General features: G+C 38.6%; 1 protein-coding gene across 1 annotated transcript in view; it reads right to left on the bottom strand.

Moving 5' to 3' along the window:
- Positions 1–4,391: 4,391 nt before the first annotated feature.
- The window catches only part of atxn3 (ataxin 3), a 32,652-nt gene continuing 9,305 nt past the window's right edge, over positions 4,392–27,738 (bottom strand). Inside the window, exons 4-11 of the mRNA XM_028821237.2 lie at positions 26,452–26,537; positions 24,508–24,574; positions 22,904–22,991; positions 22,663–22,798; positions 22,000–22,163; positions 18,017–18,143; positions 16,743–16,816; positions 4,392–5,981 (exon numbers count right to left, since the gene is read on the bottom strand). Coding sequence (XP_028677070.1) covers positions 5,908–5,981; positions 16,743–16,816; positions 18,017–18,143; positions 22,000–22,163; positions 22,663–22,798; positions 22,904–22,991; positions 24,508–24,574; positions 26,452–26,537 — 816 coding nt within the window. The 3' untranslated portion in view covers positions 4,392–5,907. The remainder of the gene's footprint in view (positions 5,982–16,742; positions 16,817–18,016; positions 18,144–21,999; positions 22,164–22,662; positions 22,799–22,903; positions 22,992–24,507; positions 24,575–26,451; positions 26,538–27,738) is intronic.

The following is a 27,738-nucleotide window of genomic DNA, read 5'->3' as shown; positions in this document are numbered from 1 at the left end:
GACCCCATACTGTAACCTGGAGCTAGGAGGCAATGGTGCAAACTGCTCCACCACAAATTCTGAAGTTCCCCTTGGGATAATAACTTTTACCTGATCGAATCTTACCGAGTGTGTCAAGTTCTAATATAAGGAAAAATAAATAATTAAAATAAAAAACAATTTCACCAAAAATAACAATACTTACGATTTCTGTTAGGACCCGTCCAAGGCCTTGTGTTATTAATCTGGCACAGACCGGGTGAACAGTGGGGGGTCTGCATACTGGACAGACACACATATACCATTATGTATTAGAATTTAAACTTAACATATTAATAATTTCAAAGTTTATTGATACAGATTTGGTAAGTAAATTATTTCTTTCTCTTTTTGGCGTATCCTTTTAATTTCTCTTCCCCATCTACAGGAGAACCAGAAAGCCCCCATGTCCGGCTAGTGCAACACACGGACACAGGTCTGCAGCAGTGTCAGCAGACTGGCATGACCCGCAGGCACAAGAAAAACGGGAAGGGGCTGCATGATGAAATGTCTATGTGGCCATCTGTATGGGCTTACGCTCAACAAAACCAGTCGGCGTTAGCACAAAAATGGCCAGCTGAGAGACACAGCACCATGAAGGGTCGAGAAGTGCTTCTGAAATGTTTCAAAATGAATTTCAGAAATCTTGAAGTGCCTACAAATTCAATTTGGTTTTTAAAAAAAGCAGAAATGTATCTAACATGCATTTTAGATGATAAGCAAACCATTTTGAGATACTGTATCTTCAACTGAGTAGCCGGTTAAGGCAAACTGTATGTTAAGATATTTATTTGAAATGGATTTTTAGTGAATCTCTAAGTGCGACTCCATTTTAATCCTCTGGCACCAGGCACAAACGTCCACCCGTAGCATGCCAACTTTTCTAAAATAAAATGCACACAATGATTTACGGCAAAACTGAAGAGACAATCTGTGACTTGTCCTCTCGCATAATGCTAAATCATCACATGCATGCTGCATCAATAAAACCTTTTCTGAAAAATCTGGGGTATTAAGCAGGGTTAACTTGCATTAACTGAAGGGTGTGGATCCCTCATTGATTAAATGTCATCAAAATTGTCACCCCTAATTCAGATGTGCATAGCCTTCCATTGTGTTGCGATACTGTGCCAGACACAAAAACTCACCCTGGAAATCCCGGCAGTCACATTTCATAGAGACTCGCTGCCAAATACTCTGCACTTCTATTTGACAGCATTAGGGACACAGGCCTTATTTTGGGAGGAGTGTGTTATTGACCGCCCAATGCAGACAGTCATTTCAATGCACATCTTTTTAGTAATATTAAAAAATGCCATTTTACTGGGGGATATTATAGTGATGGGCGACTTGAACTACCCATATATTAACTGAACTAACCTTGCAATTAGCAGAGCCCAAGAGCAGGAGTTTTTGGAAGTAATCAGTGACTGTTTTTTAACAGCATGTTGAAGCACCAACACATTGTCGGTGAAGCTTGTCTGAATTTAGTATTTTGTAATAATGAGGACAGAATTGAGGGGGTAGAGGTGATTGAACCACTAGGGTCAAGTGATTATAATATAATACAGTTGTCAGTGTTTTGGAAGAGTGTGGATGCAAAGACTTGAACTGTGAAGGTTAACTTTGGTGGGGAAAATTTCGAGCAAATGTGGAATACTCTAAGAAGGATAGACTGGGATAAGCTTTTAAGAGTGGAGACCATCAAGGAGCAGTGGAACATATTTAAAAATGTTTTATATGTAATGCAGGACATGTGCATACCTAAATTTGGAATTAGTACAAAATTTAAAAATAAACTCTGCAGTGGGTAAATAAAGAGTTAAAAAAGAAGCTGCAAAGGAAAAAATCACACAAATAAGGCGTAGAAGACTAAAATTAAATGTGAACCATAGGGCCTATGAGAACACGAGGGCAACCATTAAGAAGGATATTAGGATGACTAAAATACAGTTACAGAAGAATATGGCAGTGAAAGATGACCCAAAGAAATTCTTTCATTGTTTTAGTAGTATAAGAGCAGTCATAGAGGAGAAGTGCATCAGAAATAGTAAAGGGAAATTAAAAATACAGTGAAACAGCAGAGGCCCTAAACTTGCATTTTTCTGACATCTTCACAACTAAGGCAGCAGATAACCTCCAAGCAGTAAAAGGGACTACTAAAGAGGTTCCGAGTGAGTTAGAAATAGTAGAAAGTGGAGTACACTTAGATTAAATAGGTTAAAGTCAAACAAATTTCCAGTACCAGATAATATTTAACCTCAAGTTCTTAAGGAGGTTAGTGAGTACAGATATAAACCCTTGATGCTTACTTTCAGGAAGTCACTATGCACTGGGGAAATTCTGAATGACTGGAAAATGGCAAATATTATCCTGTTATATATAAAGGGTGACTGGGCAGATCCAAGCGGCTATAGGCCAGTAAGCTTAACGTGCATCACATGAAAATTATCTGAAGGGATTATTAAGGATAAGATTGAACAACACCTGGCAAGTACAGGAGTTTGACTGAACAGTCAGCATGGGCACAGAAGAGGGAGGTTGTGTTTTACTAACATGCTGGAATTCTGTGAGGAAGCAACACAAGGCTATGATCAAAGTGGAGCTTATGATATTATTTATTTTGACTTTCAGAAAGCATTTGATAAGGTGCCACATGAAAGGTTGGGCATCAAACTAAAGGAAGTGGGAGTTCGGGGTGATGTGTGTAGATGAGTTCAGAATTGGCTCAGACATAGGAAGCAGAGGGTGATGGTGTGAGGAACCTCATCAGAATTGGCTAATGTTAAGAGTGGTGTCCAGCAGGGGTCAGTGCTAGGGCAGCTGCTATTTTTAATATACTGTACTGTATAAATGAGTTTGAATATAAGTAATATGTTTGTTAAGTTTACAGAGGATACCAAGATAGGTGGATTAGCAGATAACCTAGAATCTATTGAACCATTACAGAGGGTCTTGGACACCATACAGGCTTGAGCAGATTTGTGGCAGATGAAATTTAATGACAGTAAATACAAAATGTTACATGTATGAAGTAAAAATTTTAATTTGTATACACAATGGGAGGTCTGAAAATCGAGAGTACCTTATGAGAAGGATTTAGGAGTCATAGTGGACTCTAAGCTATCGACTTCCAGACAGTGCACAGAAGCCATTAAGAAGGCTAACAGAATGTCAGGTTATATAGCGCCTTGAGGTGTGGAGTACAAGTCACAGGAGGTTCTGCTCAACCTTTATAATGCACTGGTGAGGCCTCATCTGGAGTTCTGTGTGCAGTTTTGGTCTCCTGGCTACAAAGGGCATAGCAGCACTAGAAAAGGCCCAGAGAAGACAGACTAGGTTGATTGCATGGCTACAGGGGATGAATTATGAGAAAGGATTAAAAGAGATGAGCCTTTTCAGTTTAAGCAAAAGGAGATTAAGAGAAGACCTGATTGAAGTGTTTAAAATAATGACGGGAATTAGTTCAGTGGATCCACAATATTATTTTAAAATGAGTTCATCAATAACACAGGGACACAGTTTGACACTTGTTAAGGGTAAATTTTGCATAAACATTAGGACTTTTTCTTTACAATGCGATCCATAGACACTCAGAATAAGTGACCAAATAGTGTGGTAGACATTAGGACTTTATGAACCTTCCAAATTTGACTTGATGTTATTTTGGAGAAATTAAGTGGACAGGAACAGTGAGCTTTCTTGAGTTGAATGGCTTGTTCTTGTCTAGTTTGTTCAAATGTTACCCATGCATGAAAAATATCTTTAATGGCAGAACCCGTTAGGAAAATACAAAAGGGCTGATGGCTGGAAGGGACAGGGCTGCCTCCTCCAAGCTCATCAAAAGTCACGTATGAGATTCAGACACAAATGGTACCTTGCCCAAGGTTTCCTTCACAACGTCATGCAGGTAGGTCTAGCATTTTCACATTCGAGACTTTTATTGTAAGATGCAAGTAATTCTTATTGGACTAATCAAATCAAACAGACTCACATATCCAAGAAACCAATGGATTTTACACCAGACATTTTTTTCCTCACTTACTTCTGTTATCAGAATTATGGTCTACAAGTGACGCCTGATGCTTTCTTATAGAAGGTCTCACTCACTCATATTTTTACATGTTTGTTGGGAACTCAGAATTGTGACATTTATGACACACCATGATTTGTCTCACCAAGGAAAATGCTCCCTTTAAAAAAAAAAACAAATGAAGCAGCACAGGTAAGATAATTAATAAATAAAATGTGAACATTTTTTGTGACAGGCACTCTAAAGGACTATATATAGTACCTTGCACTGGGAAAGTCTGCAACACTCGACTAAAGCGTGAGCTGTAAGAAAACAGGAGTCAGAAAAAAAAACCCATTGGAACAGTCAAAAGACAGGCATTTTTATGTAATCCTTCAAATTGTAACCCAACACTTACAAAACAAACTTATAGGATCAACCAAACTTGATTTAACATCATTCCAGACCCACAATTCATAATTTGGCCTATATGGTACAATGATGTGCTAAAGTGAAAAGCATCGAGAACCCATGCATAAAGAAGCCAGCTGATGGACGGACTGCCGTACAAAGAGCTGAAGGCCAAATCGTTTGATGATCACTCACTGGAATTGGTTTTCTTCCCTGCCATGTAGTTGTGCTTTCCCAGATACCAAAGTGCAGATTCCCCTTTACTTTAACCATTAACTTCTTTTGTGCTATTGGGAAGAACATGGCTAAATACTGTAATAAATGTGAACAAAAACAGCTATCAAGAAAAAAATGGTTTGTCTTCATGAGCAGAACAGAACAAAAGCATGTTTTCCTTTATCCAGTTTGACCAGTAATGCACCAGGATTTCAAGGACCACCGCCATTATGTAGTTACAGTACAGCCATGTACTGACTAACCCTCTTTGAATGCATTACAAAGTTTACAAGGAGCAACTGTTATTTTTCTAATGAACAAACTGAGTTTGTGCAGACTGGAAAAAGGAAGGAAAAAAAAAAAAGCATTCCTAGTCCTCCATGAAACAATCATGAAATAAAAGCAGTCAGCTGTTTTGTCCCTAGGTTCAATATTTGGTGGTGGTCCCTCTTCTGCAGGGTTAGTGTGACAGAACATGGCATATTTGTTAATTTTTTTTATTGAGGTGGATCAGCTTCTTTTACAATGCTACCAGGTTAATATGAACTTCAGGAAACAGAACGCTTTAGTGACAAAGTGTACTTTGGTAAAGTTAAGAGGCTTGAGTCGCAATGAAGCCTCTAACAATGTGACGCAACAAAAAAGTATGTTGAAAAATAAATAGAAAAATGTGCAAATGCTGTAAACTGTATATACTCTGGACCCTTTGAACGTCGCACTGGTAAAGGTATAAATGAGCCAAGCGAACCACAGGGCTCAGCTGTCAGAAAAAAAAAAAAGTTAACAATAACGTCAATCTCAAACCTTCTCAAGATATGGGACAGGAAAATGCAAAATAAAATAAAAAAAAAAAATTATTTCTTACATCTGACCACACTGCTTCTACTGTGACTGGCATATTTTGCACATCAGACACTTTTGCCTTAGGAACTGGTTTAAGTGGAAGAGCTGGCAGATAGTTGTTCTTTAACTCTACGGAACATAGTGTAGGGCTTGGAGGTTTTCTTCAGGGTTAGTCTGCATTCTCAAACAGGTCTCATGTCTCCAAGAGATGCACAGATCTCGCTCCAAGAACAACAAGCAAAACAGGAGGTCAGTGCAAACAAGTTTTCCCAAACCAGGCGCTTACTTTCTCCCTTGATCCTGCAAGTCCAGTCCTTGGTGACCCTCTTGATACCCTTCTCTAAGCAGAATGTCTGCAATGATAAGGGGATGGAATACAAGTACTGAAGACACCAAAGTGAAGACCACTATGCATCTTTTGTGTTCAGTTGGCGGTTCTTGGCACTGCTGCTGTCTTCAGATTTGTGTAAGGCTTCACTACCTGTGGGCAAACAGAAACAGGGATTATTAATAGAATTCAACCATTTTTCTCTCAGTTGTACAGATTGCAATTTGTTCAAACAAAATGTGTACCCTTGAAATATGAAATTCATTAACATCCCTAACTTCATACAAGATAAACATTGTATGGACTGACAAGGCCTATCCAAAAAACACCTGGAAATGCGCCACCTCGGGAAACCCCTGGTGTAAGCTTAAACCAACACAAAATACTTGACATAAGTTATTTGAGCATGAAACTCTGAACCAAAACCACATGAAAATGACAAATTGGATCAGGCCCCAACCCACACACAAAGATACACATGGTTTGCTTTCCTATGCTCAAGACTAAACGTTTTTAATTCTCTGAACCTAGCACAGCATGGCATGTCCTCAAGTCCCATGATACACTTGGTTACTCATTTCTGTATGGCTTCAAATGCTGCTATTTCGTTTTGTAGCATGGTAACCACAACAGCACACAACACTCCAGATGAGATGACACTATTCTGAGCAATAACATTGCTCAATTTATATTCAGTATTTTTTAAGATATAACCTAATATTTTATTTGCCTTTGTAATCACTTCTGCACATTACTTAGATGATTTAAAATGTGTCACTGTAAACACCTAAATCCCTTTCAGAGATCTCTTCCTACAGATCAGTGTCTTCCATCTTGTATTTATAAATGATGTTGTGCGAGTTCTAAGGCTTGCCCATGTCTTCTTAAATTGTTTTTAGTGTCGGCCATTCCTCCAGTTGTAGTTTCATTTGGTAATTTCACAATTTATTAACTATACCGGTTATTAAACTGACTAAATTAAATTAGAATTCTGAGAGCAAAACTTAAAAGAAGTGGTGAGGCGGCCTTCTGCTGTTATGCACCTAAAATCTGGAATAGCCTACCAATAGGAATTCGCCAGGCTAATACAGTGTAGCACTTCAAAAAAACTGCTGAAAACACATTATTTTAACATGGCCTTCTCATAATTTCACTGTAATATAATCCTGATACTCTGTATGTCCAATTCATTATAATAACTATTCATGGTGGCTCTAAAATCTGTACTAACCCCTATTCTCTCTTCTGTTTCTTTTTCCGGTGTCCTTTTGTTGGTGGTTTTCGCCACCACCATCTACTCAAAGCACCATGATGTTCCAACAGTGATGGATTAAAAGCCAGAAGTCTGCATGTCCATCATCATCAAGTCCTTCCGTGAGAACCCTAGACACAAGAGGACTATTTCATTTATGTTAGGTAGAATGCCCAGAGGGTTACTGGGCGGTCTCGTGGCCTGGAACCCCTGCAGATTTTATTTTTTTCTCCAGTCGTCTGGAGTTTTTTTTTTTTTCTGTCTACCCTGGCCATCGGACCTTACTCTTTTTTTTATGTTAACTAATATTGTCTTATTTTAATTTATGTTGTTGTATTTTTTTTAATTTACTGTTCTTCATTATGTAAAGCACTTTGAGCTACTTTTTTGTATGAAAATGTGCTATACAAATAAATATTATTATTATTGAATGTGTCATCAAACCATTTATATTATAAATAAAATAGGTAATGAACCCATTCTGAGTGCTTCTTTCAACTATGAGAAATTATCTTGCTTAGTGTTAGACCCGAGCATTACTGTTATAATAATAAAAAAAAAAGTGCTAAAAGCATTAGCCCCGAGTGATAGTTGGGCAACGTTATATACGCATGTCGCGTAAGACTGAGGAACACTCGGGCTATACAAGTGCTAACAGTGTTAGTGCCACGCATTACTCGGGTAAAGGCGTGTCTTGCATAAGCGTTAGGCTCAAGCATTACCCAGGCAATGGTGTACACGTGTCTATTCCTAGCCTCAAAATGGTATCTCATAGGAAACAGCTCTTATTAGCAGTGATGACAAAGTGAATCTGTCTTCAGGCAGTAAAACTGAAATGGACAGTGAAATCAAAAGTAATTCTGATAAATCCGAAAGTGACACTTGGGTCACTCGAACATGTGCAGTGTGCTGCTCATATTATTAATATTTATTATTTGTGTCATTATTATACTTTCTACACTTCTGACTTTGTACTTTTTAGTGTTTTGCATGTTTTACAGCAGAATGATGAGATTTAATAAAAATGTCATTTTTCAAGCCAAAAAATGCAACACTTTTTACATTTTTCTTAATGAGGTTCATAAGGAATTAGTGTAGTGATTGAAAATCCTTTTAATGTAATGATTATGTAAATGTATAGTTTTGTTTGTTTTCTTCTTGTACATTACTTTTTTTTTTTAAGTCTAATTATTTTTATGGTTTTATAGCATGGGGAATTCATGCAAACATTTGCTTCATACTAAGATTTTTTTGTGTAACCTTTGCTAATTTCATTACCATTATGCTTTGAAAGTTTACCATGATGCCATTCTGTTTTCCTGTGGGTGCCTCTGCTTTGTTGAGACGCTGCCATGACACGGTGAGCCATCGCTAGGAGGTGTGGTCACATAAGTTGCATGTGATAATGTCATCAGAAAAGCCATATAAAAGTTCAGAATGGTAGGAAATACTTTGTTAAAAGACTGTGGATACTGCAAAACATTTCTTCACACATTATGTTTGTTAAGCAAATTTCGGCCTAAAATGTTGCTTTGTGTAAGGCAGGCATATTAACCTCTATTCCCGGAGGGCCACATCCTTGGTTCAGCCACTTTCTTCATTAGTAACCAAATACTGTCACAACTGAACTTACTTTCTTTGACTGAGAATGCTTAATACTTTTTCACTTAACCAGCGGCAACAATAAGCATACTACCAGCTAAACCAGGTGTTTCATAGTCTGTTCCTGATAGGCCGTCCATTTTTTATTTCAACCAGTTCCTATTTATGAACCAATTCCTGCTGTTGATGGAATCCGTTATTTAATTCAATGGCTTATCTTGTGTGGAATATTGACAACACACATGCTGATTTTCTTTTTTCAGACAGCACCATTCACGTTTTGCGAACCACAGCAGATCAACATTTCTCAACCATAACTTTTGTCTTAAATCTTTTACTGAAGAAAATACTGAAGTATAATGGAGATCAACTTAGCTGGTTGCCTGCTGGCTTATTGTGTCAGGAATCTTGATCTTAGAAAGCAAGCCAATTAAGAATTGGGCAAAACCGACTGTTCCACTGGTACCTGTAAATGGTGACTAATTAACACTAGAATTACCAGAGCCAACAAAAAAAACTCGTAAACCCGGCCCACCTTAAATCCCTTCACACCCCTCCTTCAGCCTCTTTTGTCTTGTAAATGTGTCAATAAGCCCAAGCAGCCTGCTATATCATCCCCCCACCGCCTCAGAACGGGCAAGAAGTTCTCCCAGTTCCTGCCTTGGTTAATTATCTGGGAGTGAGCTACCCAGAAATGTAAGGGGAAATAATTTGATGTGTGTTTTGCATCTACTACAATCTACGTAAACACATCGTTAAAACAAACTTTTTCATGTTTTTTGTCAGTGCGGCTTTGACATCATGGACCATAAAGTGTATACTAAATTCAGCATGACCAGGAAAACTCAATAAAACTGACTAGAAAAAATTTCAAGTGACGGTGAGATACGAAGGCAGATTCACCAGCGTTTGTGTGTCAGCTTTTATCCATCCAGATCAGAGAATTTCCAGTTCCATTGTCTCAAAACACCACTCACATCTACAGTTATTCCCAGTTTCAGATAAAAAGTAACTGTGTCAGATCTGGGGTTGAGGGTGGGTGTTGTATAGTGATCGTGACTGAGAGAATAAAAGTGAGAAAAAAAAAAACGGTAACTTTTACAAGTGCTATAAATTTACACAGGCTGTTACAGACACAAATCAAATGTATGTTTTTATTGTATAATATAAACATAAGAGCAGTTCACTACTCTAAACGGTAAACTTGCGGGGAAGATGGTTTCGAACTCTCGACCTCTGGATTATAAAATCGGCAGTTTTAACCGCTGCACAATGGAAGCTGTCATATTGTACTTACACCTTTTGTGAAAGTGTTTATTTGATATTTGGCCATCAGCCTTCACACATTATACAGTTCATGTCTACATTTTGTCATTTATTACTAAAACATGAAAAACGTTTGTTTTAATGATGTGTTTACATAGATTGATATAGACACAAAACACACATCAAATTATTTCACCTTACGATTCTGGGTAGCGCACTCCCAGATAATCAATCAAGGCAGGAACTGGGAGAACTTTTTGCATGTTCTGAGGCGGTGGGGGGATGGTATAGCAGGCTGCTTGGGCTTATCGACACATTTACAAGACAAAAGACGCTGAAGGAGAGGTGCGAAGAGATTTAAGGTGGGCCAGATTTACGAGTTTTTTTCGTTGGCTCTGGTAATTCTAATATTAAGAAAGTGGCTGGAATGAAAACCTGCAGACAGTGCAGCCCTCCAGAATCTACATCTGACATCCACTGTGGATTGTAAAGGATTTTGAGATTGGCATGAATGTTTAGATACTCACTCATGGGTATGTTGGGTTCTGGCCTTTTCTTACTATTTTTATCTCCTTTAATCAACCCAGCCACAGGGGATACACAAACTAGTTTGTTCTTCGTGCCGGTCCCAAGCAAAGATAAATGGGGTTACATCAGGAAAGGCATCCGGTGTAAAATTTTGCCAAATCAATATGCGGACAACAATACAAATTTCCATACCGGATCGGTTGAGCCCCGGGTTAACAACGACCACCACTAGTACTGTTAGCCAACAGGGTGCTGGCGGAAATTGGGCTACTGTTGGCCGAAGAAGAAGGAGAAGAAGAGGGGGGAGACGTGTCCAGAGGCAGGAGGAGAGGAGGAAGGTAAAGAGAGTGGAACTGAGGGTAGGAACTTTGAATGTTGGCAGTATGACTGGTAAAGGGAGAGAGTTAGCAGATATGATAAAGAGAAGGAAGGTTGATATATTGTGCGTGCAAGAGACTAAATGGAAGGGGAGTAATGCCAGGTGGATCGATGGGGGGGGGGGTTCAAATTGTGCTATCATTGTGTGGATAGGAGGAGAAATGGAGTGGGGGCTATTCTAAAGGAACAGTATGTCAAGAGTGTTTTGGAGGTGAAAAGAGAGTGTCAGACAGAGTAATGATTATGAAGCTGGAAATTGGAGGTGTGATGATGAATGTTGTTAGTGCATATGCCCCGCAAGAAAGAAGATTTTTAGAGTGAGTTGGATGAAGTGATGAAGAGTGTACCCAAGGGACAGAAAGTGGTGATTGGAGCGGATTTCAATGGACATGTTGATGAAGGGAACAGTGGAGGCGAGGAGGTGATGGGTAGATATAGTGTCAAGGAGAGGAATGAAGAAGGTCAGAGGACAGTGGATTTTGCCAAAATGATGGACAGGGCTGTGGTGAATACGTGTTTTAAGAAGAGGGAGGAACATAGTGTTACGTACAAGAGTGGAGGAAGATACAGACAGGTAGATTACATCCTATGCAGATGAGTCAATCTGAAGGAGATTGAAGACTGCAACGTGGTGGCAGGGGAAAGTGTAGTTAAGCAGCATAGGATGGTGGTCTGTAGGATGACGTTGGAGAGGAAGAGTAAGGGCAGAGCGAAGGATCAAATGGTGAAAGTTGAAAAAGGAAGACTGTAAGGTTAAGTTTAGGGAGAAGGTGAGACAGGCACTGGGTGGTAGTGAAGAATTACTAGACAGCTGGGAAACTACAGCAGATGTAGTAAGGGTGACAGCAAGAAGGGTGCTTGGTATGACATCTGGACAGAGGAAGGAGGAAAAAGGAAACCTGGTGGTGGAATGGGGAAGTACAGGAGAGTATACAGAGGAAGAGGATGGCAAAGAAGTGGGATAGTCAGAGAGATGCAGAAAGTAGACAAGAGCAAAAGGAGATAAGGCGCAAGGTGAAGAGAAAGGTGGCGAAGGCTAAAGAAAAGGCGTATGATGAGTTGTATGAGAGGTTGGACACTAAGGAGGGAGAAAAGGACCTGTACCGATTGACTAGACAGAGGGACCAAACTGGGAAAGATGTGGAGCAGGTTAGGGTAATAAAGGATAAATATGGAAACATACTCACAAGCGAGGAGAGTGTATTGAACAGATGGTAAGAGAACTTTGAGAGGCTGATGAATGAAGAGAATGAGAGAGAGAAAAGGTTGGTTGATGTGGACATAGTGAATCAGGAAGTGCAATGGATTAGCAAGGAGGAAGTAATGACAGCTATGAAGAGGATGAAGAATGGAAAAGCAGTTGGTCCAGATGACATACCTGTGGAACCATGGAGGTGTTTAGGAAAGAAGGCAGTAGAGTTTTAACCAGATTGTTTAATGGAATCTTGGAAAGTGATAGGATGCCTGAGGAGTGAAGAAGAAGTGTACTGGTGCCGATATTTAAGAATAAGGGGTGTGTGTGTAGGACTGTAGTAACTACAGGGGCTATAAAATTGATGAGCCACAGAATACACTTATGGGAAAGAGTAGTGGAAGCTAGGTTAAGAAGTGAGGGGATGATTAGTGAGCAGCAGTATGGTTTCATGCCAAGAAAGAGCACCACAGATGCGATGTTTGCTCTGAGGGTGTTGATGGAGAAGTATAGAGAAGGCCAGAAGGAGTTGCATTGCGTCTTTGTGGACGTGGACAAAGCATATGACAGGGTGCCTCGAGAGGAGTTGTGGCATTGTATGAGGAAGCCGGGAGTGGCAGAGAAGTATGTAAGAGTTGTACAGGATATGTACGAGGGAAGTGTGACCATGGTGAGGTCTGCAGTAGGAGTGACGGATGCATTCAAGGTGGGATTACATCAAGGATCGGCACTGAGCCCTTTCTTATTTGCAATGGTGAAGGACAGGTTAACAGATGAGATTAGACAGGAGTCCTCGTGGACTATGATGTTTGCTGATGACATTGTGATCTGTAGCGATAGTAGGGTGCAGGTTGAGGAGACCCTGGAGAGGTGGAGATATGCTCTAGAGAGGAATGAAGGTCAGTAGGAACAATACAGAACACATGTGTGTATATGAGAGGGAGGTCAGTGGAACTGTGAGGATGCAAGAAGTTGGCGAAGGTGGATGAGTTTAAATACTTGGGATCAACAGTACAGAGTAATGGGGATTGTGGAAGAGAGGTGAAAAAGAGTGCAGGCAGGGTGAAATGGGTGGAGAAGAGAGTCAGGAGTGATTTGTGACAAACGGGTATGAGCAAGAGTGAAAGGGAAGGTCTACAGGACGGTAGTGAGACCAGCTATGTTATATGGGTTGGAGGTGGTGGCACTGACCAGAAACCACAACACAGAGCTGGAGGTAGCAGAGTTAAAGATGCTAAGATTTGCATTGGGTGTGACAAGGATGGATAGGATTAGAAATGAGTACATTAGAGGGTCAGCTCAACTTGGACGGTTGGGAGACAAAGTCAGAGAAGCGAGATTGTGTTGGTTTGGACATGTGGAGATTAGAGATGCTGAGTATATTGGGAGAAGGATGCTAAGGATAGAGCTGCCAGGCAAGAGGAAAAGCTGAAGGCCTAAGAGAAGGTTTATGGACGTGGTGAGAGAGGACATGCAGGTGATGGGTGTAACAGAGGAAGATGCAGAGGACAGAAAGATATTGAAGAAGATGATCCGCTGTGGCGACTCCCAATGGGAGCAGTCGAAAGAAGAAGATGAAGAATTATGATTTTAATCTCCTGATCCTTTCGCAGAAAACAATTCCTGTCTTAAAATCTACTACAATCTGGCTTAAAATGACAGAATACATGATATCCTAATTGCTTCTGAACACTGCCTAGACAGTGAGAGTGCTGTGTCAATGAGTGTACTTACATGCATTTTAATAGCACCTTTATTCACAAAATCCCATTTTCTAAAATGCCATGTAAACCCTTAATCCAGTTACAGAACCCAGGATTTTGGTCTCTAAGAAACCAGGTTAACACATGTAGCATCCTCTGTGAATAATCTGGTTGTTTGGTCATGTAAACTTTTAGCTGGGTTACAGTAAAGGATTTCATAGTCTGTGCATGTTCCATTACATTTGTTAATTTCGCACATGCTTTCAGCAACCACGGGTAGAAAATGAAGGAAGCGTCCACAAAGATAAATTTCCTGAGGCGAATGCTTTAGTAGTCAAATTATTTGTTCACCTTGCTGATATAATTTGTCTCAATATTTCAGAAATCACTAAATTTATGTTGATGAGCTGAATATACAGCATACAATCTTGAAGGAGCAGTGGTGGGGGTATTGGCATTAAAAGAAACCTACATTAAGCAGTTCAATTACTTTTAAAAGTAATGTGTAAGCTAACACAATACTTATTTTTTGAAGTAAAACTGCCAGCACTGTTATTACCCCAGAAGCACTGGGTGTAAGGCAAGAGGTAAACATACTGGTACACTGCTCCTTTGCAGGGCTTAAATGAATCAGATCCGGTAACAAAATCCTATTAATAAGGGTTCTTTTAGTTTTCATCTAGCAATTTGCTATAGATCAGTTGAAACAGTGTGATTGGGTGGTACAGCAGGCAATGTTCATACCGCCGATCATTTGTGGCTCAGGTTAAAAATATAAAAAGGAGATGGATGCAATTTGCTTCACAGCACATGCTGGACTAAACATTTTTATAAAATACAGGAAAATGATGATGCCTGGCTGACTTATGGGCTTAGGATTTAATAGCAAATACTGGCCAGCCAAATGTGCAGTTTTTCATACAAAAGAAGAAAAAGTAACACAAAGATAACAGACCGCTTGTAACACATTACAAGTAACTATATAACATTCCGTTAAGTTTTTGTAAATAATAAGTGATATAACCAAGTTGCTTCTAAAAGTGATGTTGCCAATACTGATCAGGAGACACAGGCTCCATGCTTATTTCAGACTCACAGCAGCAGCCATTTAATCTTTCTTTAATGTATGTTTATGATATTGGCATATACTGTATTTGCAATGGACAACTCTGTAAGAGGACATGCACATGTAAACAAGGTTTTTTTTTTTTTTTTTTTTTTTTAGAAACCAGGTGTCTGCCTTATACAGGTTCCTTGCCTTATCCTGGATTGGTATATGCACGTAAACACGTTCAATTTAAATCTCTTAAATCCTACTGTGAGGTTCCTACAGGTCGGTGTCACTTATATTATTACTTTTGTCTACATGCATCACTTCCTGCATTTCCAAATGTTGGCCTAGCTTTAAAGAATATCCAGGTGTGTTTTCTACCTTCTCAGTATCTGCTATATCTACAGTGTTAGTTCATAAATGATACTGGACTCAGTATCATAACTATACATGCGAAATAACATCTCTTCATTCACAAATTGCCTGATGGATTCCACTGATGGCCTCACGCTATTCATACACCAGCTGGCCTAACTATTTAATTAGAAAGCACAGCAGCTACACAAGAATATAGTCTGAAACTTTATTTCACGCTCTGCAACATGTTCTTTATCAGTAAATAACTAAATAGTTATAACTAAATATAGTAAATACATATTGTAAATATCCAAGTGGTGTAATAAAACTATAAATTGTGGACAATCAAAATGTTAAAACACATACACATTCTTAGTTACCCAGGAACATTATAGTAACGAAGTTCACATATATTAAACATAGTTTATTATTTTATAAATTAGGGTCTTCAAACTTATACATGCACACATAATATTAACAGGAGTAAATTTTGATATTTTTATATATATATATATATATATATATATAAGACAGAAGTGTGGTAGTAATACTCACTGATCATGGAAGCTAGAGAGTGCCAATGTGTTGTTTAGCACATGCAAATTACAATTTCACTCTACTCTGTGTGTGTGATCATAAGGACCCTATGACATCAAATTATTTTCTTGACGTTGTCCAACAGGTGGCACTATTACTACAGGTCTCAGAATTCAAGCACTGCATGAGGCTTAAAGTTATCTTAACCACCCATTAACACAAGTTTGTACACTGAAACAAGTTGAAATTTGCACCTTGAATTCAAAATAAAGTACTACCTATTTCTTCATAAATGTTATCACTGCTTAACAATGAAGAGCAGTAATCACCATAACATTTAAAAAAAGAAGACATGACTGTAATAGGCCGATAGTTTATAGGTTCCTTAGTGTCAAATGTTCAGGATTCACTGGAATTCTTATGTGCATGTGCTAATCAATAGTTACATAATAACAAAATGTAACTGGCAGTTAAAGTATTAGTTTAGAAACACTAAACAAATTTTCCAGAATAACAGGGATGACAACATGCCTTGTCAGCAATGCCCAACACACCATTACACAGTTTGGAAGCAGTTCATTAAACAGAGGAACAAGCATGGAGAGTCTGATAACTATGCTGAGCAGAAAGACTAAGTGTTGTTTCTGCACAACAGGCCCACAGTGCATGCCTTACCTGTTGAATACTCTAGCAGCTGCCTGTAGACTGATTAGCCAGAATCTTCCTCTCATGAACTAATTTGCTTCTGATTGTAGTGAGAAATTGGCTTTCCTTTCACTCAAAAGAGGTTTATGAAGGCATTAAAAGGCTTACAGACTGCTGGAATAAGTTTACTCGGAAGTACTGAGTATGTGGAGAAGTCATGTATTTAAAGTATCTTTAATATAAAAAAGTATGAAAAATAAAAATAATGCTTTTTTTGTCACTTATAGTACCGGAACAGTGTTCACGAAAAACCAAAGGAAATCCATGCCATGTAACCCATCCATGTACATGTAATAAATGTATGAATGGATTATAACTCAAAAAGGCTGGAAAAAAAAAATACCTGAACTGTCTCCAGTTGCGCTGGCACTTCTAGTGTCTTGGGACTCCTTAGCTGTAGATGGAGTTGGCTGTTGTCTGACAAATGTAAAAATGCAGGAAATTCAAGTTAACACGGGTTCTTTTGTAAAATTTTACTGTAAATTAGAAATAGCCACATGCAAATATTGCTTGATTAACACTGTATTTGATTCAGTCTGGGGAGGCAATCTTAGTTTCATTTCAGCTAGGCCTTTAAGAAGTTATTTAGGAAACTTGGATTCAGCTTTCATTAACACTTGTAAAACCTTACTTTACAAACAATGAATTTCTTTCGGCAACTTATAAAACTGAGAACGGCTAAAAGTCAATAACAGTCTAGTTATGCAATTTTATTTTTGTTTTCTTTACTTGCAAGGCCAGTTAAGATTACATTTTTCTGTATTGCGTTGAGTATCACAAGTGCAGTCATAAATACATGAGATTGTCTTACTTTGCATATTTTTTGTTTCCTGTGGTCTGTAATCCTCATGATTGAGCCATATTGTTGGTAGCAATGATATCAACTGTTGAATCAAACTTGCCGGTTCATCACGTCACCACTAATTAAATATGCCAGCAAGTTCTAAAAAGTGCCCAAGCTTTGGATTCTTGAAATAAGACAATGACTTTGCTTCTGATCTTGCCTTTTGCTTTGTACTTTAATAATCTGATTCCTTGTTTCATTTTGGTATTTGACCCTTGCCTGCTAACAGACTACTCTTTCTGCTTGCCCTCCAAAGACTACACTTTGATTCTGTGCTGCATTGACTTTAAAATTGTCTTCAACTCACTGCCTTGGTCATTACAAGGGTTAACCTACTGTCAATGCTTGATTGTACCTGAAAATTAATTACGCAGAAATTGTTGCATAGTGGAAAACATAACTGAACATCTTACTGAAATCCCAACAAAGGATGGTGAAAACATTAATACATCAATGGACAGTATTATTTTAGAACAGATTAACAAATATATGCTTTTGGGCATCAATTCAACAATATCTCTGAGCTTTTTCAGCAACTAGTAACTCCATCTTGTGAATTTTGTTATAGTTTACATGAAATTGCTCTTTACCTTGTGAGCTCCTACTGGCTTTCCAAGAGATGTCCTTTACTGAAAAGCTGAACTTAGCAAATGGCAATAAAACAGACTATAATATAATGCCTAGCTTTTAAAACATTAATGGAAACAATTAGGAATCTTAGCTTGCCAAGAAGGACCATAAAAAGAGAGATACACACAAATACATAAACTTACTTTTCAAAATATGCCTGCCGCCGTCGTCGTAATTCCTCTGCAGACAGTGATTCACTCTGGACAGACTTTGATGTGTTAGCAGTAATGTCTCCAATAGTGTCAGTAGAAGAGCCAGTAGTAGAGGACCCTAATGTTCAAATCAGTTAAACAGGAAATTTGAAATAAGACACCTTGCTGAGGACTGCAAAAACAGTAGTATAAGGGTTATTAAACTACAGAAAAACCTTGATTATCTGTCAGGGGTCGGGACTGAGGCCGTGACAGGTAACAGAACAGCTACTTTAAAAACGATATACCGTAGATTAATTTAGCGTATTAACAAAATATAATATAGCATTAACAAAATTAATTCATATAATATTGTAATGACCAGCACACATATAAGCAAATACAAGTCAGAGCTACTGAAGTTTTCTGCATTTTACTTGGAGTCTATTGTTCTGTAACAAACGGTGCCCTGTCTTATACAGTACTCTGTTATCTGGGTTACAGAGCAAACCTCCAAAACAATAAAAGAAAGCTTTCCCTACCACTCAGTTTATCTCCTGCCACTTACATTCCTTTTTTTCTCTATATCGCACACACTCCTGCTTATTGTCTCCTGACTCCCTACTCAAAACTTCCTTCTGTCGCGCCTTCCTTTTTCTCCTAACTTTTCCTTCACTCAATTCCTAAAAGACACATGTCAACCCTTCACAAAACAGAAAACCTTCACCCAGTTCTATCATTTACAGCATTCATTCTGCCCTTTCTGCTCCCACACAGCGCATCACAAGTTGCTTGCACATCACAATATATTAACAAAACATAACAGAATTTAAAAAGAAAATTATAAAACAGAAGAACAACAACATTAATACAGAATCACTCTCTCCAGAGCGGCTTAGTCCCACTGGCCTTGAAAACCACAAAAATTAGACCTCATTTAAAAAAATCCTCTTTGGATCCTGAAGTGATAGCAAACTATCGTCTGATCTCCAACCTTCCATTTTTGTCCAAGGTTTTGGAAAAGGTTGTTTTGGTTCAGCTTAAGGATCACCTCAAAAAATTCAATCGGTTTGAAAAATTTCAGTCTGGTTTCCGAACTTCTCACAGCACAGAGACAGCCCTGGTCAAAGTCACCAATGACCTCCTGATGGCTGCTGACCATGGCTCTCCATCATTCCTTATCCTCCTGGACCATACAGCTGCATTTGATATGGTAGATCATAATATTCTCCTTCATCATCTTCACTATACAATTGGACTTTCTGGCATTGCTTTGGAGTGGTTCGAGTCCTATCTTACAGACAGGACTGAGTATGTGGCCTTGGGGGATGCTAAATCTCATACCCACACTGTCACCTGTGGGGTCCCACAAGGATCAGTCCTTGGGCCAACCCTCTTTAATATCTATATACTACCCCTGGGTCACCTCATCCGCAAGCATGGAGTTTCATTCCATTGCTATGCCGATGATACACAGCTCTATGTGAGACTGGATTCGACTTCTCTTACACCTCCATCAACTTTTTCCTCTTGCTTGGATGAGATTGAGGCCTGGATGTCCAAGAACTTCCTCACGCTGAACAGCATCAAAACTGAAGCTCTTTGAATTGGCACCCCCCATAAACTTTGTTCCTCTGTAAATTGTATTTCCTTTTCTGACCGTACCATTACCCTCTCCCCTTCTGTTAAAAATCTGGGTGTCAAGTTAGACTCCCATCTGTCATTTGATATACATATCTATCACCTTTGTAAAAATTGTATTCCTTCATCTGCGAAACATAGCCAAACTCCGTCCCTACCTCGCCCTCTATGATGCTGAAAAGCTAGTTCATGCCTTTGTCTCATCCAGACTGGACTATTATAATGCACTCCTCATCGGGATACCCAACAAGAGCCTTCAAAAGCTACAACAAATTCAAAATAGTGCTGCAAGAATCCTGATGAGGGTGCGGAAATATGAACACATTTCACAAATCCTTCGATCACTTCATTGGCTCCCTATCCGTCTCTGTATAGAATACAAACTGTGTTTGTTTACTCACCAATGTATCCATGGAAATGCTCCACAATACCTTAAGGAACTCCTTATACTACAATCCACTACAAGAAACCTCCGTTTTACAAATACCCGCCGCCTTCACCCCCCTGTGACTAAACTTCATACAATGGGAGACAGCCTTTGCAGCCGCTGCTCCACGGCTCTAATGCTCTCTCTAATGCCCTACCAGAGAGCCTAACAACACAGCAGATTGTGGGCTGTTTTAAAAAACAGCTAAAGACTTTTCTATTTAGGAAAGCTTATTAACAATAATTCTATAATTATTGCTGTTTTATCTCTGTTTTTATCTTGCCTTGCCTTTGTTTAACTTTTTATGTTACACTTTGAGAATTACTGCTAATGTAAAGTGCCCCTATAAATAAAATGCATTATTATTAATACAGAATAACATTACTGTCAATGGTTTCCATTTTCGACATGTTGTTTTTCAATTTTGTCAGCATCACACTTTATATCATTCACTATAACATTCTCTCTACTCTATAAATTGAAGCAATAGTAGTAGCACATTCTCCACTTCGTGCTTTTGCTTAATACTTTCAATTTTTTCTGACAATTCCAACACCACACACATATGTTTATCAACCCTAACAATGTATAGCATATTAATTACAAAAACAGAGAAAAGCTACAAAATTCTATTAAAACTGAAGGTACATAACTGACACTGTGATTTTAAAATACAGTATGATATGTGGTGCTGGGGAAGAACACTACGCTTTAGCAAAATGGAGAGTTGTTCCAAAATGCAGTGCTTGCAGCGTCCTGCATGGCAGTAGTAGTACAGTAATAGCTCTGCAATGTTTAGTTTACAGCTACTCACTTCATATAATGCGATTTGCTACTCCTCCTCAAATCAAGCACCATTTGAAAACATTACCTGGTAGTTGAGTCATGGCAACTGGAATTCTTTCTTGTTAGGTAGATATGTTTCACTGCTCATCCAAGCAGCTTCGTCATTGCAACGTATCTACCTAACAATAAAGAAGTCCAGTTGCCATGGCTCAACTACCAGATAATTTCATCTGGATGACTGAGTATCTTCACAGACATTTGCAAAAATGTTTTTATAGTAAGATCACTTCAGCATTAGTAGAGCAGTTCTGAAGGTTTTACACCTACTACAAAGCATAAGCCTAAGTTTAATTTTTAACGCAGTGTATAATAGTTTTTGTACAAACCAAGAGATTTTAAAAGTCAGCTATCTTTTGTAAGGATGCCTGATCTACTGAAACTGAATGTCTTGAAAAAGTCATTGTAACTGACATCAGGGTCACTGCACAAGGCAGGTAACAGATGTGGACTGGGCGCAGCCCACTCTCACACACACACACACATACTCCAAATGAGCCCAATTCATATTCACCAGACCCCAACGGTGGTGGAAATTTTGGTGGAAAACGCATTCAAAAGCAAAGGGGAATATGCAGGCTTCACAAATACATCATCTGTGCATGAGATCCATGATGCAGCAGTGCTGTTTCTGATATGGATGTGAACAACACTGGAACACTGCAAGGTACAGTTCTGTCTCCTTTTCTCTTCACTCTGTATACCTCAGACTATCACTATAACAGCAGGTCATATCACCTGCAGAAATTTTCAGATGATTCTGTACTTATGGGTTGTATTGATGAGGGAAAGTGAAACAGATTGTTTCTTGGTGCAGACAAAATTGATTACAATTTAACATCAGCAAAACCAAAGAACCGGTTATTGACTTTAGCCGCACCAAAGATTTTCTATGTCCAGGTATCCAGGGAGTGGATGTACAGCAGAGGTGATGCACTCCTAGAGGTATTTGGTGGCCCACATTAATGACAGGCTGGACTGGTCTCAGAACACAGAGGAACTAGAGAAGAAGAGACAGAGCAGGTTCTTTTTGTCTTAGTAGACTTAGTTCTATAGGGAGTTTGTAAATTTTAGTAACACATACCCTGCATGCTTAGCTGAATTGCTCTGCGCAGATCAGCCTCTTCATCTTCTACCTCAATGTCCTTCTGACTGAGGGCAAGTGCTTTAGAAAGGTTTTCTTCATCTTCGTCTATTGGACCACCCTCAAATGCTCTCCTGCCTTCCGTTGTTTTATCGAGGGGACTTCTGGAGAGAAAAAAACAAATAGGCCACATTGGTTTAAAGTTGCACAGACATGAGCTATTCTGACATTGCATTAAAAATAAACAACCTGAACAAAAACAAAACCAAAGAAGTGGGAGAGTTCCAGTGTGATCCAATTTAGGGTCACAAAAAGCCTTGGTAGGAACCAGTCATGGAAGGGACAAGCACACAAACACATACATACGGTTTAGAACATCCAGTTAATCTAACATTCACGTCTATGGGAGACTGAAGGGATACTGAAGAATCTGTAAAAATACAATACCGACATGGTGAAAATGTGGAAATGCAGTTACCATTTGGAATTAAAAATTGTACAGTAAAGTTGCAGTTTAAAAAACAAAAAGTCATCATTCTGTATTACTGAGCATGTGAACTAACACAATATAAAATGGACTCCACTCTATCTTTGACTGGCACTGCTAGTATGTATTTATACGTAATGTGAAATAAAGATGTGCTTCTAGTATCACTGCTTTACCTTTGCCTGGAAGCCAGCTGAGAAGCGTCCTCTCCAATCAAGCGAGGTCTTTGTCTCTGCTCCACCCGTATTATGCCTAAAATTTGGTCTGCCTCACAGTCAGGCAGTTCCCCTCTAATTACAAATATGGAGTAACCTAAGAAAAAAAAACATTAGTGTATCAGTACGCTATAGAAAAGCATAGAGGTGGATGGCACCATAAATGCCATTTGTCAAACACTTAAATCCAAGTTTTCTTTACCTTCCTGCTGCAGTTGTGCCAGGAATAGTGCAAGGTATGTGTCAGAGATAAGTTCTGGACCCGTCAACAAAGAATTCAAGTTAAACCACTAAAGGGAAAAAAGTGAAAGATATATGCTAAATAAGTCTTTCTATGAAATAACAACAATTTACAGGAATGTGGCCAAGAAAAAGTAAGGCTGAGCTCACAAAAGCAGCTCTTTAGAAAGAAGAGTACCAACTACCTGCATGAGATACAGAGATTTATGCAATGCAATCCAGCTGAACATGCAAGTATCTAGCAGAGCTACAGTGGGCACTTCTATGCAGAAGGTGCTGATAGTCACGATTACAATAGGCTCATATGTCCAGCAAGTAGGAAAATGGCTTAGAAATACATTAAAAGAAAAAGCAAACGCAAAACATTTTTTTAAAAAAAAGTGTGCCAGTGAGAAAAAAAAATATAAGAATAAGAACACAAATGTAAACTATGAGGAAGAACAAATGATTTGAGCATATAAAGGAAAAGCTGTCACTAATTACATGTGACTTCTGTGAGATCCCTATCATAAAAAGTTTAAACCCATGTTGAATCACAAAGCACACTGTGTTCCCTCCAGGATCTCCGAGAAACATTGTATATTTGGCCAAAATTTGGTGAATGTGACATGCACAAATCTTGTAAGAAAGTAAAGACTTCAAAGATTTGAATTCTTTATTTTGATGTCTGTTATGCTAGTGTATTGTCCGAGATCGAAATAACATGCCTCAACGAACAGCTCTCAGTGGAACTAACTTATTTGTCCATGAAATGCTTTTAATTTTCTCAGTGTGTATCGATTGTGTGACAATGCAAACTGACTCAAATTCCTTCATTTTAAAAAAAAACTCAGACTCAAAAAGACACAGGAGTGCTTCCTCTTTCTGAGATGACAGAGGAAATACAAGATGAACACACAGGTAATCTTGAACTCGAAATGTCTTAAGACCTCATTTATAAAGCTTAGGTACACAAAAAAAAGTGTCTCAAAATGCACATTCATAACTTCCCACACAAACGACAGCATATATATATATATATATATATAAATAAATAAAAAGTGAAGGTCTGCATATTTATAGATAGAACTCCATGAAGGGAGAAAATGCATCTTAAAACAGTCTTTTATTCCTGAGCTTTCAACACCTATCAGGTACCATCATTAGAGGATAATGATTACACATGCAGGAATCAAAGCAAATGAGGAGGGGTGTGTGTAAGAGAGGTGGATTAGTGAGGTGGGGTTCTTCAGAGGGTGTTAGTCTTTAAGTATTTTTTCTTATTTGTATGTTCATCTTTTTAAGCCTGCATTTGATGGGTTCATGTCCAAATATCTGTTAATGGTGTTTTCATTTGATAGTCACAATTAAGCCAGCTGTCTGGCACTCTTACTATTTGCCTTGAATGTCACTTGCACCGTGTCCCAATTAAACGTGTGCCCTGTTGAATAGCACTGTTGAATGGCTTGATGCAATAATATAAAGCAATTTAAGACACAATTCCAAACTGTTCCTAATTGATAGTCTCAGCAAGTTATCTTGATTACTTCTACAAACCTCTCCCGAAACATCAGTTGAAGTAGTTACCTGCCGCCCTAGTTTCCGTACTGTAAACCAGTGCTCCTTGTAGTTGCATATAAACGCCTTTTCATTTCTGCAAAATAAATGTAAATAGTATTTTGTAACTATGCAATCATTTATATTTTTTAAACAAAATGCTTTTATGCAAGGCTGAAGTATTAAGAACCACTACCAGTGATTAAATTCCCCATAATAAGCATAAGAAATGAAAAGGTAGATTTTACAGGAGCAGCTATTTTACCTGCTATGGACTTCGATTTGATTTTAGAAGACACCCAGGTTTACTTCACTGCAATCTAGTTACTTGCTATCACACAGGTTAATTTATTCAAAAGCTGACACTCCCCACAAAAATCAAATGTGCCATTAAAGGGGAGTCATACATGGGACATATTTAGAGTGATGAGACTTTCTATTTTTTTTTTTTTGTCATTCTGAGAAATGCCAGTAACAGTTTATAAAAATTCTTTATTTAATCCACAACCTAATTCACCCTTTGTCACCATTAATATACACACCCATGCTGCAATTTAAACACAGCTCAGCTTTTCCACATCTACAACCTTTTATTTTACTCAGTTAGCTTTGATAATATAGAAAAATACATTCTGATCTGCAACAGAATAAAAAAAAACTTTATTTAATCCAAATACAATCAAAGACAAATATTGCACATTTGAATTGGTACCCTATTGTCTGAAATTTAATATGTAAAACACATTATTTTTTTCCCTACCTGTGGACATTTTCCTGAGTAACCAACTATCATTCTCTGACCTCCAAAGACAATTTCCTCTTGGAGATTAAAAAAGTGTACCAAATACCAAATCATTATGCTACCCACATGAAAGATTTGAGTAAAGTCTGAACATAAAAATTTACAACTTTGAATGTAGTAGCAACAACCATTGAGAGAACAAGTGAGGAGATTCTGCCAGTACAGAATGACAAATTAATCAGTGAATAAAAATGAAGACCAGTAATGTATCTGTGGAGGGCAGAGAGTAACATCTACTGCACTGTTGAGAACACAAGAAACAAACTTACCTGTAATCCTGGTTAAAAAAAAATAAGGTGAGCAAAATTAATTTATTTGGGTTCTTTTGACACTTAGTGCAGCAAACAGAATTTTAAATAGTACATACAAACCATAGGTTTCCTGCCCCCACATCCATCGGGAACAGACAGGGCCTGAACAACAGTGAATGATGAAGTCACTCCATTTTGGAAAGTGGAATGATGGCAGAAAAGACTGAGAAACTAGACAGCGCCCCTCATGTATGATGTGTGAGTGATGACAATTTAAGATACCCCGTGATTGTGCACATTTGATTGTATTGAAACAGTTATAAGGTGCACACAGAAGTACTCTGATACAGGTGTCCAAAGAACATCACTAATGCTCAAGTGTCTTACCCACTTTCAACTAATCAATCAAACACATCCCTGAGCGCTATTTACATAAGTAGAGCCCAAGGTTAGTGCTAGTGTGTTTTTTTTTCCCCCGGTGAAGTGAGTACTGAACTTGCACTGTTTTTCTTAAAAGTTATCTCACCAATATTTAAGAATCAATCAATTTCTTCAATAAATAAATACTTCCCGAGTTGTTTAATTGGGTTCTTTATTGCTAGTTTTAGGACTTCACATTTTAGGTTGTATTTATGCAGAACTATAGAACACTCTAAAGGCTTTCTAGCACCATTGTATGTTTCAAAACCTACAGTGACTTTCAATTACAAACACATAACTGTATAAGTTGTGCAACTCATGACTGGACTGCTGCTCACCACTGTATTTCTAAATTTCCTCACATTGTCAGATTTTGCATTCTACTAAAGTGTCCTGTAACCACACATTAATATAACAATCTAAGCCCAAACTAATTTCATGCGATGAATACTGTCTGGGTTTGCTTACATAGGATTGTTAATTAAAATAAAAGGTCTTTACACTGGATCAGCCATCTGCTTCTGATACTCGGGGCTGTTGAAAAGAATCAACTCCAAGCCCCACACGCCCAAAGCCTTACTGATAACCTGTGAAGAGAAAAAAAATGAAGAAAGCTGCAATGGACATACAGAAACTTTTGCTTACTATTGTTTTTAAATACTGATACAAATAAAGGTACACAAATGCTAAAAATCTAAGAGATGCTAAGTGGTTCAGGATTTGAAAAGAAAATATGAAATAGGAAAATATCAACTACTGCTGGCAGTACGGCCATCCCCACATTCTGTCACTGTCTGCAACTCAGCACAAGAAACGCAGAACCTTTATGGTGGAAATTGCTCACACGCCATTCCAGACATCTCACAGATGCATAACAGTTTTATATCCGAAGACTGGAAGGAGCGTCGGTGTATAAATTAAATCTGACATTTTCATAAGCTAATAGACAGCCATTGATGTTTGGTAGACACAGGCACTAACATCATAAAAGATGCCGTACTTTGAAAGAAATAAAAAAAAACAACAAAATGTGCACCAAAGCAGCCAACGGCGGTAGACTTGTTGTGTGTATGTAATGGTAGCCTAAACAACATAACAAAAGCACACTCATTCCAATTTAGGGGTGCAGGAGGCCAGAGTCAATTCCATCAGTAATACAAGCCTGCTAAACACTCACAGAAATATTATTTTAAAAAACATACGTTAAATTGTGTAATTCATAAATCAGTCAAGACATACATACACATTATATATATATTGTGATGGACGACCGGCTATGGACTCCGGTCGCCACCCCCAGGCCGCTAGGAGGAGCCCTCCGGACAGCATATTCGTGCCCCGAGATCCAGCAGGGCCTCATGGACTTTATAGTGTTGTGACACAGCCCTGCTGGATACCTTGGGGGCCGCCAGGAGTCGCTGTAGGGGGGCTAGTGGGTTCTTGCATGCCCTATAACCCGGGAGTGCGTCACAGTCACGTGACTGGAGGAAGCGACGTGCTCCCGGGATGAAGAGGAGGACTGTTTGCCCTGACCCGGAAGGAAATGGACTTGTGGGTTGTGCTTAGAACCACTTCCGGATCAGGAGCTATAAAAGGAATAAGGAAAGCCCAGAACACTGAGCTGAGCTGGGAAGAAGGGTGGCAAAGTGTCTGGGAGTGTGGAGGATTGATTATTTGTTTATTATTGAGTATTGTGGAGAGGAGGGTGCTTTGTGCACTTATTTATATTAATAAATATTATATTTGGACTTTTACCTGGTGTCCGACGTCTAGTCTGAGGGTTCAAGG

Source organism: Erpetoichthys calabaricus, chromosome 16 (assembly GCF_900747795.2).
Source record: "Erpetoichthys calabaricus chromosome 16, fErpCal1.3, whole genome shotgun sequence".
Classification (NCBI taxonomy): domain Eukaryota; kingdom Metazoa; phylum Chordata; class Cladistia; order Polypteriformes; family Polypteridae; genus Erpetoichthys; species Erpetoichthys calabaricus.
This window is presented reverse-complemented; position numbering and strand designations above follow the sequence as displayed.